The 19,347-nt window shown below is 42.9% G+C and overlaps 1 protein-coding gene across 1 annotated transcript in view; it reads right to left on the bottom strand.

The window, feature by feature from the left end:
• Window positions 1–18,795, bottom strand: part of slc16a10 (solute carrier family 16 member 10) — a 162,122-nt gene extending 143,327 nt beyond the window's left edge. Inside the window, exon 1 of the mRNA XM_068027338.1 lies at window positions 18,098–18,795. Within this exon, the coding sequence (XP_067883439.1) occupies window positions 18,098–18,545 (448 nt within the window). The 5' untranslated portion in view covers window positions 18,546–18,795. The remainder of the gene's footprint in view (window positions 1–18,097) is intronic.
• Between the last annotated feature and the right edge of the window lie 552 nt (window positions 18,796–19,347).

Here is a 19,347-nt window from a genome sequence, read left to right as displayed (position 1 = left end):
TCACCCATTTAAAGACAGAGATGAGGAGAAATTTTTTCTCTCAGAGGGTTGAGAGTCTTTGGAATTCTCTTCCTCAAAAGGCAGTGGAAGCAGAGTCTTTGAATATTTTTAAGGCAGAGGTAGATAGATTCTTGATAAGCAAGGGGGTGGAAGGTTATCAGGGGTAGGTGGAAATGTGGAGTAATCAGTTCAGCCATGAACTTATTGAATGGCGGAGCAGGCTCGAAGGGTCGAGTGGCCGACTCCTGTTCCTATTTTCTATGTTTCTATGTCTGTTCGTATGGTGTTGAGCAGCTTTTAAAGAAACTGTCACTGACCACACCAATATATATGTGTTCTGTGAAGTCAGGAATAACGGAGTTGGCTCTAAATAACTATCTCTAAATAAAAATAAAAAATTGCTGCTGGCCTGAGTTATTCCAATACTGCCACCGCCCCCCCCCCCCCCCTCTCACACACCACCACTGGCCTCACACGTGCCCCGTTCCCCTCTTTCCCTCATCCACACTCCCCAGGACCTACTTCAGGCCAATTTGGCATCCAAGCCACCAGCTATTGGGCTGGCGCAGTGCTGCACCAGGACGTTCAGAGCACACAGAACAACTGCTGAGATTAAAAATGAACCCATCATCCCTTGGCCCTGTCACTACTAAAATGTAACTCACAGCCAGCTTCAAAACATTAATAATCAGACTCTGCACCTACCAGTCTGAAACTGACACCACTCCAAGTCTAGGATACAAATTGGTTTAAGGTTTTGAGGTTAGTAACTATGTGACCTGCAGGGAGTTGCCTTCTTGAGGTTTCACAGAGTGACTAACCCAATGTCATGACACATTGATAATTGTTACGAAAGTGCCCGTGCGTTTTGTTTAATGTATTTTTTGAAGATTTTTTTTTGAAAGATTGAAAAAATGTTAAAGTTTTGGGGTTTTCAAAGGGGGTCATGTAAAGGCCACTGGACTTCAAAAAACAGTCCCTGGAAATGTTTGTTTTTTAAAAAAAGGGGGCACCGAGGGGTCTTTGGAGAAAAACAAGCCTTTCTAGGAAACCCACGTGACTTCCAGCTCAATAAACAGAACTGTATAAAAAGGGAGAGAATTCCCAAGGAGAGAAGAGAAGCAGCAACCCCACGCAGCTTTCTAGCATGTCTCTTAAAAGACCCCGAGAAGTCCACTGTGTCAACTTATCTCGTCTCCTGTCTTTGAAGAAAAGCTTGCTAAATTAATTCTCAACGCTGCCTGAAAAGAACTGTTGTAAATGATCCCAGTGACCCGTCTACATGTACTCGGAGGCCAGACTGCATGCCTGTTTTGGAACACAACATCGCATCTGCCGTTTTCTTCAAGAATGAGAAAGTATTCAGCTCGTGTTTTTTTTTCTGTAACAGAGCTCTAGACAAAAATCCCTTTTATTTTTCCAGTTAACCGGTGCGTGCTTTTGTGTATGTGCACGCATGTGCCTGAGGGGCTACGATAAAAAAAGGAACTTTAAAATTTCAATCTGTGTTTATGCTTTATTTCATTACTGGTTAAGACTTGTTTTATAATTATTGAACAACATCAGTTTAAGAAACCTGGTTAGTGTGTTTTATTCTGGGAAAAATAGACTATATGATTCTGTATTGTTAAGTGGGAAAGTTTAAATATATGTTGTGACCTATGGAGAAGAGGAAGCAGAATAAACAGTGCTCTCTTCCTGCCTCGGTCAGAACATAACACAGGGTTGTGTGACAGGAAACTACAGCCTGATCTAGGCTCGGAAGCAATTGCTGAGCTCTGCAAGAAATCACTTCCAACTGGTTTTCACTGACTCAACTAATCGGGAAGATTAATTATAGGTAAGGTTTATACTTCATGCAAAAAAAAAAAGCAATTATAATCACATATAATTTGAATCTACCCCAGCCCAAACAGTGAGAACTTTGCAGCTCTGTCACCTCCTGAGAAGTAGCTTGCTAATAATACAGGTCAGGATCAAGTAAATGCATCATTAGGGGTGCCAGTTCCCTAGCGCACAAAAGCTCAGCAATAAAGGAGAGACCCGACATAAACAGACCCAATCTACACAGCTGCTGCTAAAATGGCAAATGATTCACCCCAGGTTTGAATTATAGAATATAGTGCAGTTTGAAGAAAGCAATGGAAATGTAGCAAGTTTCCATAACAAAAAGAACCAATAACTCACTAATTAAAGGGCAATTAACAAAAAAAAGAAAATTCTGTCATGCCAATTTAATCATAATACACCCAAATATTCTGATGTATTCCATCAATAATAGAAGACAGTTTGATAATTGATGTTAATTTGCTAATCAAAATTAGCATGCAAAAATGCTTAAGATATGTTTAAATTAATATTCAATGCCCAATTATAATATAATTCCATCCATGTTACAAGGTCATTACAAGATCAAGACTCAGTTTTCTTGAATAAACTTCAATGCATTTATTCAAAAAAGAATCACCATAATTTCTGACCAAACGTAAGGCAGCTATCGTAATTTGAAAGGAGTGTACATAAAGGGGCTCTTTCAGAAATAGGACTTGCAGGCCTAAAGTGACCATGTAAACAAACTACCCAAATGTCACTAGACAAAATGGCAGTGGGCATCCAGCTGCACATGAACTGTTTTAAGCAGCTGTAACAGAGCTGCTACTTTCCAGGTTGACTGCATCATTTAAACCACGCAAAGCAACGCTCAATAATAAAAAGACTTTCCCAGTCATCGCCATCCTGCATCACTGCCAAGTGGAGATATGGAAAGACCCACGGTAAAAGAATCTCAGCTAAGGTGCTTGAAGACAAAATTTTTGAACAATTCTCAATTTCAGATGAGACTAAAGGGAGCACTGCAACATTGTGACAAATCACTGACACTGCAGAACGTTACAAAAGGGAGCCCTGGACTAAAATCAAGGTAACACTTCACCCAACCACTTCTGTGAAGTGCCCTATATTAAAACAGTAGAAAACCCACTGAGTACCCTGTGCGGTACTGGTGGCAGTTTAGACCACCTGCCATTATCTCCTTCTACACACTCTGTCCCCTAAAAATAAATTGTTCCACAAGAATCCAGACAACATGAGGATCAGGAGTGCTCCAGAGATACAGACAGCTGCCAAATTTGCTATCCAAACACATCACACTCATTGGACAGAGAAATTCCACACTGCTGCTTGCCTGATGCAGATAACTACCCTTATAACTCACCCAAGTCACAGGGCACAAAAGGAGGCCAGTGTGAATGTAAATGCAGGAAACTGGGAGCTGTAATGCCAGTGGCCCTCATTATAATATATTCAAATATGATCACTCAGGACCTGGTCAGTGGATCAAGAGAAAAGCCAAATATTCAAGGAAATTCAGGTGAGAGGGATTTGGAGAATTGATTTTAATGGCAAAATTCTCCTGCCACACAAAGTTTCCCGCTAGGAAATCATTCCCTTCAGTTCAGGTTGACCATTTAGGCGTTTGAAACAAGTCATGTTTGGAAAATAAAGATTTAGGGCTAAGCTCTCCTTTCAGATTGTATCATTCAAGGCTGGGCTTGAGTTGATTCACCACAAGTAATGCCTTTATAAATTCTAACAGTAGCTATTTGGGATCAATCAGTTCAAGTAACTGGAGTTTGTTGATACAACAGCATAGATTATGCTTATAAAGCATTTTAAATGGTCAAAACGTGAGGTTTAAAAGACAGGAATAAAACTGCACAGATTTTAACTCTATCCAATTAGTATTAGCTCATTCAAGGCCAGCAACTAAATGCTGGAGCATTCGGTCCCCACTCACGCCTGAAAAAGTATATACAGATTGTTCGAGAGACCTGACATTTGCCAGAGTCTGATGCAATCACAGATATGTTTATTCTTAGAGAGCCCGACAGCTGTGCAATTATCCACTGCTTAGTTCCAATATAATTCACTTATCCTCTTCGATGAACAAAAAGAATGCTGACCAAACCAGACTCACTATTGCAGCTTCCAATTTCTATCCACATTAATCATCTGGATATTCACAGTTTTTACAATGAACAAATGTGGAGTGAGGTGATACTAATTGGATAGAGTTAAAATCTGTACAGTTTTCTTCCTGTCTTTTAAGCCTCACGTTTTGACCATTTAAAATGCTTTATAAGCATAATCCTATGCTGTTGTATCAACAAACTCCAGTTACTTGAACTGATTGATCCCAAATAGCTACTGTTAGAATTTATAAAGGCAGTATTTATGGTGAATCAATTCAAGACAAACCCTTGTTTATTGGTCCACTTTCTGATGCAGCTTTTTATTTATGCTGTCTTCAAGTTCAGAAAATCCATTTCGCTAAAACATTTTCTGAAAGAAACTTGTTCGCGGAGCTAATCAAAAAGCTACACAAAGTGCCAATACATTTCTTCTAAAAAAAATAATTTCCTAAAACACATATATAAAATAAATTCCTGAACCTGTTTTAATATATTTTCCCCCTCATCTTTTCCATTTAATTTCTCCATGATACGTTTCTAGGTTCATTCTTTAAAACTCTGAGGAACTGGCTTTACATCCAGTAGAGACAAATGGCTTCTCTTTCCTCCTTTAAGATGCTCCTTAAAACTTAGCTCTTTGACCAAGTTTTTGGTCACCTGCCCTAATACCTTCATCTGGTTTAGTGCCAAATTTTGTTTGGCAAAATATCTGATAATTGGAGAGATTCTGAATCAAGTAAATTGTGGAATTTCAACCCAAATCCTTGCGGACAAGACTCCATAGACAAAAATTTGACAATAGTTGGGGGAAGGGAGGTCTTGAGGTTCAACAGAATGAAGAGCAAATTTCAGGTTCAAGCAGAATGGGGTGGGGGTGCCCAGCAGAGAATCTCAGTCATTGAGTACTGACTGAGGGGTGGATGAAGGTACCAATAGTCCAGATGGCTCCGGTAGCATTGGGATGAGTCCCAAATCCAGTAGTACTGAGAGGCCTGGGTCTCAGGGTATTGGTAAGGAGCTGGAGTTCTTCGAACCAACAACTTTAACTGACGAGCTAGTCAAATTTAATTTCCAGGTTGCATTCAAATTATTTCTATAAAAGCACAACTGAACAAAAAAAAGCTAGAGACACATTTCACTTCTCACCCGAGAAAAAAAAGTTTTGATCACAAACAGCTGCCACAGATGTTGAACTGCTTTCATATCTGAAGTGATATTGTGCACGCAGTCTCAGTTTAGATAACATTTAAACATGCATTATTTGAATAATCCGAGATTTGCCCTCTAGCTTTCCTTTAAAAAGAAAATACTGCATGAATTTGAAAAGAATTCCAAAGGTTAGGCGGACTACATGTGATAGATGGATCCAGCAAAATTGCATTTACTGCACACGTTCAGACTGCAAGATATTCACCAGAAAATCTATGCTTGTTTAACACTCTTGTGAAACTGGGCTGCCACAGCCCCTGACTAGCCATGTGATAAAGTCACAGCAATATGTGGCACTAACAGGCAGTAAAGGACCCTTGAACAGCGCTATTTAAAAAGGCTCATCCACGACATACTGGTTAGCTTCTGGTTTGCTCTTTTAGGCTGCTGGTTAACATCTGGGCATTTTTTTTTGGCCCACTTTCTGACTTGTACAACTGATTTTGACCTCTCGGAACAGGTTTTAGCTGGTGCTGTAATGCCTTTGGCTGCTTTCAAAAACAGTTTTGCCGCAGCCATGGATGGGACTTTTGAGGCTGAAGGGCAATTGGAGCAAATAAAAAGGACAGGCGGGGGTGGAGGGAGGAAACAGGAAGGAGGCAGATGCTGCACAGGAGGCCACACACACAGCAGGTCTTCAAGGAGCACTTCCCCTACATAGACGTCTCAAAAGGAGCAATGCCTCACAAAGGGGGCCATCACTGAGCTATGCCACAAATCAATCTTCAAACCAAGGTGTGGACAGCACTGCCTGTGGCTGAGAAGCCAGAGGGTAAGAAGTTGGCAAGAAAAATGGGCAGAAAAAAAAAATCAAGGGAAAAAGATATGAGATACAGGTCAATAGTCCTTACAATTTCATCATATGACCTTGAAAACATCAAAGTCAGTTCTGTTTATCATAAAAAATTGCACAATTTAAATGAACCTTTAGAGTACACAATGTTTCCAAATGGCACTAGAAAATTATACGAAATACCTGACCTCAGATTCTTTTACCATCACAATAAACGGGAGGATATAGAGAGGGGTAGAAGTAGTAAGAGACCTTGGACTGCATGTCAACAGGTCCCTGAAGGTGGCAGGACAGGTAGATAGAGTGGTGAAGGCGGCATATGGAATGCTTTCCTTTATTGGCTGAAGTATAGAATATAAAAGCAGGGATGTAATACTGGAACTGTATAAAAACACTGGTTAGGCCACAGCTGGAGTATTGCATACAGTTCTGGTCATCACATTACAGAAAAGGACATAATTGCTCTGGAGAGAGTACAGAGGATATTTACAAGAATGTTGCCACGGTTTGAAAGTTGCAGCTATGAGGAAAGATTGGATTGGCTAGGGTTGTTTTCCTTAGAACAGAGGAGGCTGAGGGGTGACTTAATTGAGGTGTACAAAATTATGGGGGGCCTAGATAGGAGAAACAGGTCCTTCTTGTCTACTCTAACAGAGAGGTTAATTACTAGGGGACACAGATTTAAGGTGATTGGTAGCAGGATTAGACGGGACATGAGGAAAAACATTTTCACCCAGGGGGTGATGGGTATCTGGAATTCACTGCCAGGAATGGTGGTGGAGGCAGAAACACTCAATTCTTTTAAAAAGGTACCTGGACCTGCAGCGGAAGTGCTGTAACCTGCGAGGCTATGGACCAGGTTCCGGAAAGTGGAATTAGATTGGGCAGCTAGCTTTTGTTTTTTCGGCTGGCATGGACCTGGCAGGCTGAATGGCCTCCTTCTGTGCAGTAATTTTTCTATGGATCACTTTGGGGCTGAACTCCAATCCAGTTATGTAGCATAACAGCTGTAGTCCCAAAAGGTCCTCGCACATTTACACACACATACCTATACAGTGAAGTTACACTTGCTCCCACACTCATGCTATTCAAACAACAAAAACAAGGAACATAGATAATATCAGAGTTAATATTGTACATGTTTCAGAAATGCTCCAGAGATTCTGGCATTAACAACTTGAAGTAGTTTCAACTCTAGATTTGAAATAAAAAAGACTGGCAGATAAACTGAACCTCCAAAAGACAACCTTTGCTACCCACAATACACAACATAGCAAAAATATAACTGAAATATTTGCATAGCTGATTAAGAAATAATATGCTGTCAACTTTTGTTTTCAATCAGTTTTGACCATGAAATATTTAATACAGTAAGCCCCCCAAGGCTTTGTTCATAGTGAGGTGAAGGATACTCTGTTTTAAAACAAGAAAGGGATTTATGCCACATAGAGAATATCAAGACCACTGATTTACACTTCTTGAATAAATCAAATTTGATTCTTATTAAATTCTGGTACATGAACTGGTAGTTTAGAGACGGAATGCACAACTCTGCATTATGGTATACAAGACAAACTTAAGAATATCTGGTGTTTCACAGTACTTGGTAGGAGGCATGAGGATTAGCACTTTGGTAACACTGACACATTCCTCGACTTTAGCAGCACTGGGATTGGGATCCTGGAGTTGAACATCAATGGGGTAGAACTAGTGGGGCTTGCCAGCATCAGGCGGATGCTTTAACCTTTACATCACTGCAGAGTGGAAACCTGCAACTAGAGGAGGAAGTGGAGGCCCAGCAGAACCGGAGTATGTAATGTGAGGGATGCTTGTGTGAGTGTCTCAGCTAAACACGTTTATTAAAAATTTATGCTATTTATAAATTGAGCAATGAACGTTACACTGAATCATCATTGTTGGACATGTGCTTTTCCTCCAACACACAAAATACACTGACTTTTAAAGAAGTATAAATTTTACCACAATAAAGCTCTTGCAATTTTTTTCTACCTTTTAAATAATTTTGAAAACCAAGCAAATAGATTTTGTTAGAGATTAAGAATTTGTGTCATCTGTGCATATAGGTTTTGCCTTCAGTTAACAAGAGCACCTAAAATATCAAATTCAAGATAAGGTTTTTGGGACAAGCTGAGCTTTTCATGTAAATGCTTTCAATAAGGTATCAAAAGACATTAATTAAATTGATAAATTTAATCATGTTTTGCGAAATATACATTTTTTTGCTTAGTTTAAAACTTAACTTTGGACTTCAGAAATTTCATTTACTGAGATAAAAAGGCAAACTTTTTTTAATGCTTTAGAAACATAGAAAAATAGGAGTAGGCCATTCAGCCCTTCGAGCCTGCTCCACCATTCAATACGATCATGGCTGATCATCCAAACTCAGTAACCTGTTCCCACTTTCTCCCCATATCCCTTGATCCTATTAGCCCCAAGAACTATATCTAACTCTTTCTTGAATACATTTAATGATTTGGCCTCAACGGCTTTCTGTGGTAGAGAATTCCACAGGTTCACCACTCTCTGGGTGAAGAAATCTCTCATCCCAGTCCTAAATGGATTACCCCTTATCCTTAGATAGTAACCCCTGGTCCTGGACTCCCCCACCATGGGGAACATCCTTCCTGCATCTAGTCTGTCCAGTCCTGTTAGAATTTTGTAGGTTTCTATGAGATCCCCCCTCATTCTTCTAAACTCTGGAGAATACAAGCCTAATCGACCCAATCTCTCTTCATATGTCAGTCCTGCCATCCCAGGAATAAGTCTGGTGAACCTTCGCTGCACTCCCTCTATAGCAAGAACATCCTTCCTCAGATAAGGAGACCAAAACTGCACACAATACTCCAGATGTGGTCTCACCAAGGCCTTGTATAATTGTAGCAAGACATCCCTGCTCCTGTACTCAAATCCTCTCGCTATGAAGACCAACATACCATTTGCCTTCTTAACTGCCTGCTGCACCTGCAAGCTTACTTTCAGCGACTGGTGCACAAGGACACCCAGGTGTTGCTGCACCTCCCCCTTTCCCAATCTATCGCCGTTCAGATAATAATCTGCCTTTCTGTTTTTGCCACCAAAGTGGATAACCTCACATTTATCAACATTATACTGCACCTGCCATGTATTTGCCCACTCACTCAACCTGTCCAAATCACATTGGATCTTCTCTGCATCCTCCTCACAGCTCACATTCCCACCCAGCTTTGTCTCATCTGCAAACTTTGAGTGATTCATTGTCAAACTAGTGGTCAAATGTTTAGTTTTTCCATTATATAATGCTTACAACTTGTACATTTACAGCACCAAGCCACAGACCAAACGTTTGGTCAAAGCGGCAGGCTTTAAGGAGTGTCTTAAAGCAGGAAAGAGATAGAGAGACAGAGAGGTCATTATGAGCTTCGGGCCTCAGCAGCTGAAGGCATGGTGTTGGGGATACTTGAGACCAGAATTAGAGGAGTGCAGATATCTGTGGGAATGGAGGAGGTCAGAGATAGAAAGGGGCAAGATCATGGACAGATTTGAAAATAAGGATGTAAATTTAAAATCAACCTTGACATACAAAATCCCATAACAAAATTTTTCGTGGTACGTCTCTATTCCAAATATTGACATGAAGTGATCTAGGAAGTAACATTTGCAAACAAGTAGCACAAATCATAACATGGTTTTCATATATAGATATACTTTAATACACTAGCAGATCTCCTGTGGAATTGCTTGTCGTAATTCAGATGATACATTGAAGCGTGTTGTCTAACGTGAGAGGGACTAAATGTGATACTGATAGGGAGGTCATACTGTACACAAGACTTTATCAGAGATATGTACAAGTTATTTTTCCCTGTTAAACAGCAAGTAAAACTACCCAGGATGTCAATTCCAGTCTAAGCATATGGTACACCACACCATTTTGGTCTAATAACATACAAGCAGGAGCAGACCACCTGCCATGACAGCCTAGCTTAAAAAGGATATGGCAAATGTTTTTTTTTAAAAATCACTATTATCCTGCATATCCCTGCAACAACTAAAATTCAAGCTGACATTAATAAATGTTGCCAACTTCAGTAAACCATTCCACTTTTATCATATTAATCCTTTAACACTTCATAGTCCTGAAGCACAATCCAAACTGTGCATCATTCAACACTACAAAATATTCACTTAATAAGAATGCATAGGGGGGAAAAAATGGTAGCATAATTTATACAAATGATATATACTGAAAAGACCCAATAACAAGTGAATATTATCAGATCATCCACTGGAATTAATCTGGTCATAGGAGTATATTCAGGCCTAATTTTGAGCTATCCTAGACTACAGCAATTGAAGTAAACTGAGTTTAAGGGTCAGAAGGTCGTGGCCTGGAGCCTCACTCCAGAACTTGAGCACATAATCCATGCTGAAACTTCAGTGTGGTACTGAAGGTGTGCTCCACGGATGAAATGTTAAACCAATCGCTGTTCAGGTGGTCATTAAAAAAACTCCCAAACATTATCATGGCAAATAAAAACAAACATTAAAAAAAAAAGGAGCAGACGATGGCCATCAGCCCCCGAGCCTGCTTCACTCTTCAATAAGCTCACAGCTGATCTTCTACGTTAGCTACACCGTCCCCACTTGCTCTCTTGCTGCTGAGGCTCTCACACAAACTATAAGCCCTACTTAGGCTTCACAACTCTCCACCATTGCCCTGCACTCTAACATTCATCTCCTCCAGAGTGCTGCCAGCAAACCCAGGAAAACTGAATATGCTCAATGACTGAACATCCACAGCTCTCTGGGATACAGAATTCCAAAGGCAGACAACACGAGTTCTCTTGGTGCCCTGGCCAATATTCACTCCCCAACCATTTTCACCAAAAACAGATTAACTTACCATATAGCTCATTTGCTGTGCATTAGATGCCATGTTTGCTTACATAATAGAACATAGAACATAGAAAAATACAGCACAGAACAGGCCCTTCGGCCCACGATGTTGTGCCGATCCTTTGTCCTCTGTCAAGGACAATTTAATCTATACCCCATCATTCTCCTTTATCCATATACCTATCTAAAAGCCGTTTGAAAGTCCCTAAAGTTTCTGACTCAACAACTTCCCCAGGCAAGGCATTCCATGCCCCGACCACTCTCTGGGTAAAGAACCTTCCCCTGACATCCCCCTTATATCTCCCACCCTTCACCTTAAATTTATGACCCCTTGTAACGCTTTGCTCCACCCGGGGAAAAAGTTTCTGACTGTCTACCCTATCTATTCCCCTGATCATCTTATAAACCTCTATCATGTCACCCCTCATCCTTCTCCGTTCTAATGAGAAGAGGCCTAGAATGTTCAGCCTTTCCTCGTAAGACTTATTCTCCATTCCAGGCAACATCCTGGTAAATCTCCTCTGCACCCTCTCCAAGGCTTCCACATCCTTCCTAAAATGAGGCGACCAGAACTGCACACAGTACTCCAAATGAGGCCTCACCAAGGTCCTGTACAGCTGCATCATCACCTCACGGCTCTTAAATTCAATCCCTCTGCTAATGAACGCTAACACCCCATATGCCTTCTTCACAGCCCTATCCACTTGAGTTGCAACTTTCAACGATCTATGCACATAGACCCCAAGGTCTCTCTGCTCCTCCACATGCCCAAGAACCCTACCGTTAACCCAGTATTTTGCATTCGTGTTTGTCCTTCCAAAATGGACGACCTCACACTTTTCAGGGTTAAACTCCATCTGCCACTTTTCAGCCCAGCACTGCAACCTATCCAAGTCCCTTTGCAGACGACAATAGCCCTCCTCGGTATCCACAACTCCACCAACCTTTGTATCATCTGCAAATTTACTGACCCACCCTTCGACTTCCTCAACCAAGTCGTTAATAAAAATCACAAACAGGAGAGGACCCAGAACTGATCCCTGTGGCACGCCACTGGTAACTGGGCTCCAGGCTGAGTATTTACCATCTAAGACCACTCTCTGCCTTCTATCAGTTAGCCAATTCTTAATCCAACTGGCCACATTCCCCACTATCCCATGCCTCCTGACTTTCTCCATAAGTCTACCATGGGGGACCTTATCAAATGCCTTACTAAAATCCATGTACACCACATCCACTGGTTTACCCTCATCCACTTGCTTGGTCACCTGCTCAAAGAATTCAATCAGGCTTGTGAGGCAAGACCTACCCCTCACAAAACCGTGCTGACTGTCCCGAATCAAGCAGTGTCTTTCCAGATGCTCAGAAATCCTATCCCTCAGCACCTTTTCCATCAACTTGCCTACCACCGAAGTAAGACTAACTGGCCTGTAATTCCCAGGGTTGTTCCTATTCCCTTTCTTGAACAGGGGCACAACATTTGCCACCCTCCAATCACCTGGTACCACCCCCGTCAACAGGACCAAGTACAGAATAAGTTATTGGAGGCAAAGCACTGTGGAGCATCTTGTGAATGTTAAGACACTAGTATGAATACAAGACCTTTCTATATTTACTACTAGTTTGGATTTGTCCCTTGTATTGTCAGCATGGTTTTATGAAGGGTAAATCGTGTTTGACTAATTTTTTTTTATTCATTCATGGGATGTGGGCATCGCTGGCCAGGCCAGCATTTATTGCCCGTCCCTAATTGCCCTGGAGAAGGTGGTGATGAGCTGCCTTCTTGAACCGCTGCAGTCCATGTGGGGTAGGTACACCCACAGTGCTGTTAGGAAGGGAGTTCCAGGATTTTGATCCAGCGACAGTGAAGGAATGGCGATATAGTTCCAAGTCAGGACAGTGTGCGACTTGGACGGAACTTGCAGGTGGTGGTGTTCCCATGTATTTGCTGCCCTTGTCCTTCTAGTTGGTAGAGGTCGCGGGTTTGGAAGGTGCTGTCTAAGGAGCCTTGGTGCGCTGCTGCAGTGCATCTTGTAGATGGTACATATTGCTGCCACTGTGCATTGGCGGTGAAGGGACTGAATGTCTGTGGATGGAGTGCCAGTCAAGCGGGCTGCTTTGTCCTGGATGGTGTCGAGCTTCTTGAGTGTTGTTGGAGCTGCACCCATCCAGGCAAGTGGAGAGTATGCCATCACACTCCTGATTTGTGCCTTGTAGATTGTGGACAGGCTTTGGGGAGTCAGGAGATGAGTTACTCGCCGCAGGATTCCTAGCCTCTGACCTGCTCTTGTTGCCACGGTATTTATATGGCGACTCCAGTTCAGTTTCTGGTCAATGGTAGCCCCTAGGATGTTGATAATGGGGGATTCAGCGATGGTAATGCCATTGAATGTCAAGGGGAGATGGTTAGATTCTCTCTTGTTGGAGATGGTCATTGCCTGGCACTTGTGTGGCGCGAATGTTACTTGCCACTTATCAGCCCAAGCCTGGATATTGTCCAAGTCTACACAGACTGCTTCAGTATCTGAGGAGTCATGAATGGTGCTGAACATTGTGCAATCGTCAGCGAGCTTCCCCGCTTCTGACCTTATGACTGAAGGAAGGCCATTGATGAAGCTGCTGAAGATGGTTGGGCCTAGGACACTACCCTGAGGAACTCCTGCAGTGATGTCCTGGAGCTCAGATGATTGACCGCCAACAACCACAACCATCTTCCTTTGTGCTAGGTATGACTCCAGCCAGTGGAGGGTTTTCCCCCGATTCCCAATGACCTCAGTTTTGCTAGGCCTCCTTGGTGCCATACTCGGTCAAATGCTGCCTTATGTCAAGGGCAGTTACTCTCACCTCACCTGCGAGAGTTCTTCGAAGATGTAACAAGTAAAGTGGATAATGGGGATCCTGCAGATGTAGTATATCTGGACTTCCAGAAGGCATTTGATAAGGTGCCGCACAAAAGGTTAATACACAAGGTAAGATCACATGGGGTTAGGGGCAATTTATTAGCGTGGATAGAGGATTGGCTAACCAACAGAAAACAGAGAGTCAGGATAAATGGGTCCTTTTCTGGTTGGCAAGATGTAACTAGTGGGTTGCCACAGGGTTCAGTCCTCGGGCCCCAACTATTTACAATCTATATTAATGACTTGGATGCAGGGATAGAAGGTACTATAGCCAAATTTGCAGAGGACACTAAAATAGGTGGGATAGTAAGTTGCAATAAAGAAATAAGAAATTTACAAATGGATATGGATAGATTAGGTGAATGAGCCAAAATTTGGCAGATGGAGTTGAACATGGATAAGTGTGAGGATTTCCATTTTGGTTGGAAGAATAGAAAGGCAAATTATTATCTAAATGGAGAGAAATTTCAGAGTGCTTCGGTGCAGAGGGATCTGGGTGTCCTCGTGCATGAATCTCGGAAAACTAGTATGCAGGTGCAGCAGATAATAAGGAAGGCAAATGGAATTTTGGCATTTATTGCTAAAGGAATAGAGTATAAAAGTAGGGAAGTGTTGCTGCAACTGTACAAGGCATTAGTGAGCACCTGGAGTAGTGTGTACAATTTTGGTCCCCTTACTTGAGGAGGGATGTAGTTGCATTGGAGGCAGTTCAGAAGAGGTTCACTAGATTGATTCCAGAGATGAGGGGTTTGTCTTATGAAGACAGATTGAGCAGTTTAGGCCTTTACTCTCTAGAGTTTAGAAGAATGAGAGGAGATCTAATTGAGGTATATAAGATGATTAAGGGGATTGGCAAAGTAGACGTAGAGAGGATGTTTCCTCTGGTGGGGCAATCTAGAATGAGAAGTCATAGTTTTAGGATAAGGGGAAGCAGATTTAAAACAGAGATGAGCAGAAATTATTTCTCTCAAAGGGTGACGAGTCTGTGGAATTCACTACCCCAGAGTGCGGTGGAAGCCGGGACATTGAGTAAATTTGAGGAGATACAGATTTTTAATTAGTAATGGGTTGAAGCGTTATGGAGAACGGGCAGGAAAGTGGGGTTGAGGCCAAGATGAGATCAGCCATGATCGTATTGAATGGCGGAGCAGGCTCGAGGGGCTGAATTGCCTACTCCTGCTCCTAGTTCTTATGTTCTTTCGTATTGAGTTGAGTCTTTTTTTGGACTGCGTCAGCTTCTTTGAAGCCATTCTTCAGCTTTCTCTAGTTTTCTAGGTTGACATGAATGAACTGTACAAAATCTATTTATCTTCTTGGTTCTTTACTGACCACTGGTGGGAAGGAGAGAGGAGAGAGCATGAGAGGTCAGAAGTCCCACTAGTGGAGTGCATCAGTTTCTTGCCAGAAGGCAGACTGTGTTATATTTACAATCAACAACCTTCTGATTTTCCACTCATCCAATGTGGTGAAGTACAATGTGCCAAGTGGGTTACCCAGCAAAATTCAGCTGAAGCTTTGACACACTTACTGTAACTGTTGCCTGAAATGTAACCAAGTACATTTGACTGTAAACATAGCTCTGGAGTTCTGCAGCAGACTTGGCAGTACTTTCCAGCCTGCATTTTATAGAACTGTCCATGCAATCATGCAATAAATGGGTAGTTTGATGGCCGGTGCAGACTTGGTGGGCCGAAGGGCCTTTTTCGGTGCTGTATCTCTCTATGACTCTAATCAGCAGGAGTGAGGCAACCAGCTTGGCAAGACATATTTACAGCAATCGATTTACTTTACAGGTGATGTAGCAAACTGACGAGTGTGGTGACATCTCAATAACTGATAAGCCATCGTTTACACTCCGATTAACTCAACAACTGCTGCGGAGGTGAGGGGAGATACCAGATCCCTATTATTGTGTGTGTAAAGTAAAAACCTCACAGCAAAAAGAGTTCTGAGCTCCAGTTATTAGAATGTTATCTTAATCCAGAGGAGACAGAATGCAACAGTTCTTCATTGCTGCGCTTTTTTCCGTATGACAACAGAAACGGAAGGTGCAGGTTTACCCCACTCAGATGTTTATTTTAGCCCAGGAGCATGCTGGGTTGTGTTAGAATTCCTGTTTTCTAAAAGTGAACAGTGGAGATTACAGGGGAACCTTTCTTTACTGATTAGCATTCTACAGCAGATTCATGTCAAGGTATCATTGTGATTCTGAATGGCCTACTCCTGCTCCTTTGTTTAAAGGGGAGATTTGATTGCAATATCTACCCTAAGCAGTAGAGAATCAGTCAGGAATGGCACTAACGCTTAGAAAATACTACCTGCATGATGAGAAGCAAAAGGGTCGCATTTTTGTTCTGGGAAAAGTCTGTCACATGTGTCTCGTCCCATAGCGGGCTTAAAGGAATCGTCAGATCTAAGCGCTCATCACTCTAACAAAAGCGGATAAATTTCATGGTCACCTGCAGTTACCAGACTGTAATAGAAGACATTTTGGTGTAAATTGGAACTGTTCTTTACAAGCATGGTTTCGTTCACATGTTCACTGATCATCAAATGCAATGGATGTTAAATTAAGCCCTTCGGCTACATGAGAAGACATTTTATTTTGTTGACTGAGGCCGTGCTCATGTTTTCTGGCAAGCTTCTTAGGAAAGTTTGTGTACATAAAAAAAATTGACAAATACTCTGAAGATCTAATCAACGGGTTCAAGATTACAAAGGGTTTTTTGTTATAGTTTCTCCTCATTTACTCTGTTTCTACCAGTAGGAGGGTTGATAACTACAGGACACAAATTTAAGGTAATTGGCAAAAGCACCAGAGGAGAGAAGAGACTTTTTCTTAAATGCAGCCAGTCATCATGATTAGGAATGCACTGCCTGATGGGGTGGTGGAAGCAGATTCAATGGCAACTTTCAAAAGGGAATTGGATAAATACTTGAAAAGCAAAAAACTGCAAAGTTATATGGGAAGAGTGAGGATAGCTCTTTCAAAGAGCTGGGTCAGGCCTTGGCATGTTACAGTGTTCCAATGAAGCTCAACATAAGCTCGAGGAACACCACCTCATCTTTCAACTGGGCACTTTACAGCCTTCCGGACTCAGCATTGAGTTCAATCATCTTCTTTTTTCATGTTTTTTGCTGGTGCGTTATTCTTTCTCTCTCCAGACCTGCTGAGTATTTCCAGCATTTTCTGTTCTTGATACTGCATAAACTTGGTTGGTATTCCCTTGAGTTTAGGTGTTTAATGAGTGATCCTAGTCAAGATCTTTAAAAATGATCATTCAATAGCTGGATACAGAGTAATTAATTCCCCTGACAGTGGAATCCAGAACAAAGGGGCTTAAAATTAGTTTAAAATCCACGAACGAGTGAATTAAGGAAGCATTTTCCCAACACAAATGCCAGTGGAAACTCGCTCCCAAAAATGCCATACATGTTGGGTCAACTGAACTTTTCAAGACTGGAATCAATAGATTTTTGTTCAGTAAGGGTATCAATAGGTTTGGAGCAAAGGCAGGTAAATGGAGTTGATACATATCACCCATGATCTAATTGAGTCGAGGGACTGAATGGCCTACTCCTGTTCCTTTGTTTAAAAGGGAAGGTTTGATTCTCTACTGCACAAGGTAGAAATTGCAGTCAGGGTTGGCACTTCTGACCGCTGGTGAAACATGTATAAACTGATGGCAACAGAATTGCGATGCCACTTGCTGCCCTTCACCCAGCCTGTAAACACCTTTAACACTCACACAAATACCAGCCTCTTAAGCAATGCACGAAAGGATGAATAAAAACCCTGTATTTAAAAAGCATCTTTCACGACCACTGGACCTCCTAAAAGGTCTTTACAGACAATGAAGTACTCTTGAAACGTTGTAGTGTCGGAAATGTAGCAGCCAATTTGCACACAGAAAGCTCCCGCAAACAGCAGTGTAATAATAACCAGAAAAATCTATTTTAGTGATGTTGATTGAGGGGTAAATATTGGTCAGGGCACTGGGGATAATTCTCCTGCTCTTCAAAATAGGGCCATGGGATCTTTTACCTCAAACGGATACAGTCTCTTTAAACATCTCCGCCGAAAGATGGACCAGATGAACTATAGCCAAGCAAGGAAAGCAGGGAGAAATCCTGACAGGGAAGAGAAACAGATTCCTGCCCATTTATTTTTTAAATAATGGTAAATGAGCTGAAACGTTTCAAGTTACAACAGCAGAAAGTCACTGGGGCAGGTTGGCGGGAAGGGGGGAGAACACATTATCGGGACAGGCCTAGATATGGTGGCAGTTAAGTGTTCAATGAGCCATCTGTTCGCACGCTCTGCTTACCTGTCTTGAAGCGCAGATGTTTATCTTCCGCGTTGCCGAATGTTTCCAACAAGGACAGGAAGAGCAGCCCGAAAGCGTTCTGGATGCCAAACACCGAGCCATTACACCACATGGAGGCGAACATGACCACCCATCCCCAGCCCCCCTCAGGGTGCACGAACTCTCCTGGCCCGGGGGAGGTGTTGGCCGGCCCGAGGGGGTGCTCAGGAGGGTGGTCACCATCCCCCAGCCCTACCTGCAGCCTGGCCGCATCTGCAGCCGCACTCGCCTCCCCGTTAAGCGGCTCCTTGCTGCGGGGGAGCGGTGGGGTGTTGGGGCTGGGGCTGCCAGGCTCTCCTTCTCCCTCTCCCTCCTCCTCCTCCTCCTTCTCTCCCTCCTCCGCCTCCGCCTCTTGCTGCCTCGGCACCGCCGCCAGGGGCTCCTCGGCTGTCAGGCCCCTTCCTGTCATCTCTCAGGAGTGTCCCGTCTGCAGATCAAAGAGCATCCGGCAGCCCTGGCTCCCGTCCTGACACAAAGCTCACTCACTGTTTGCTCCTTTAAAATAAAAGTGTTTGTGTGGCTAACTTCCCTCCCTCCTCTGTGTGCTATTAAATCAATGACCCACACTGCGGGCGGGCAGATGACCTACTGTACTTTGATCTACCGCTACACCCACTGTTGCAGCGTTCCAGCTGCATGTCGCCAGGCTTTGGTCCATTTTAAATAGTTACAACTCCTGGGCGGGACCTCCCGCCCCGCACCCATTGGACGCTTCCACTCCCGCTCCCTCCCCCTTATTGGCTTCCCCGGCTGTCCATCACAGCAGGGGGGCGGGGCGAACGTGACAGTCCCCGCTGCTGCTCCAGCCTTCTGCTAGGCCAGGCTTGCCAGCTGTGCCAGTGGACATTAACCCCACCCCCCTCCAACAACCACCCCCCCCCCCCACCCCCACCCCAACCCAGTCGCAATCTGGCTGTTCAGCTTGTTCGGCATGGAACAAATCACATAATTGAATCACAGAATTGTTACAGCACAGAAACTAACATAGTAAATAGGAGCAGGAGTAGGCCATTCAGCCCTTCGGGCCTGCTCCAGCATTCAAAAAAGATCATGGCTGATCGTCTAATTCAGTCCCGCTTTCTCCTCCTATCCCTTGATCCCTTTGGCATTAAGAAATATAACTATGTCCTTCTTGAATATATTTAATGACTTGGCCTCCACTGCCTTCTGCGGTAGAGAATTCCACAGGTTCACCAAGAAGGATGCCATTC

This window comes from Heterodontus francisci, chromosome 3 (assembly GCF_036365525.1).
Source record: "Heterodontus francisci isolate sHetFra1 chromosome 3, sHetFra1.hap1, whole genome shotgun sequence".
NCBI lineage: Eukaryota > Metazoa > Chordata > Chondrichthyes > Heterodontiformes > Heterodontidae > Heterodontus > Heterodontus francisci.
The sequence above is the reverse complement of the archived record's forward strand: the minus strand, read 5'-3'. Positions and strand labels throughout refer to the sequence as shown.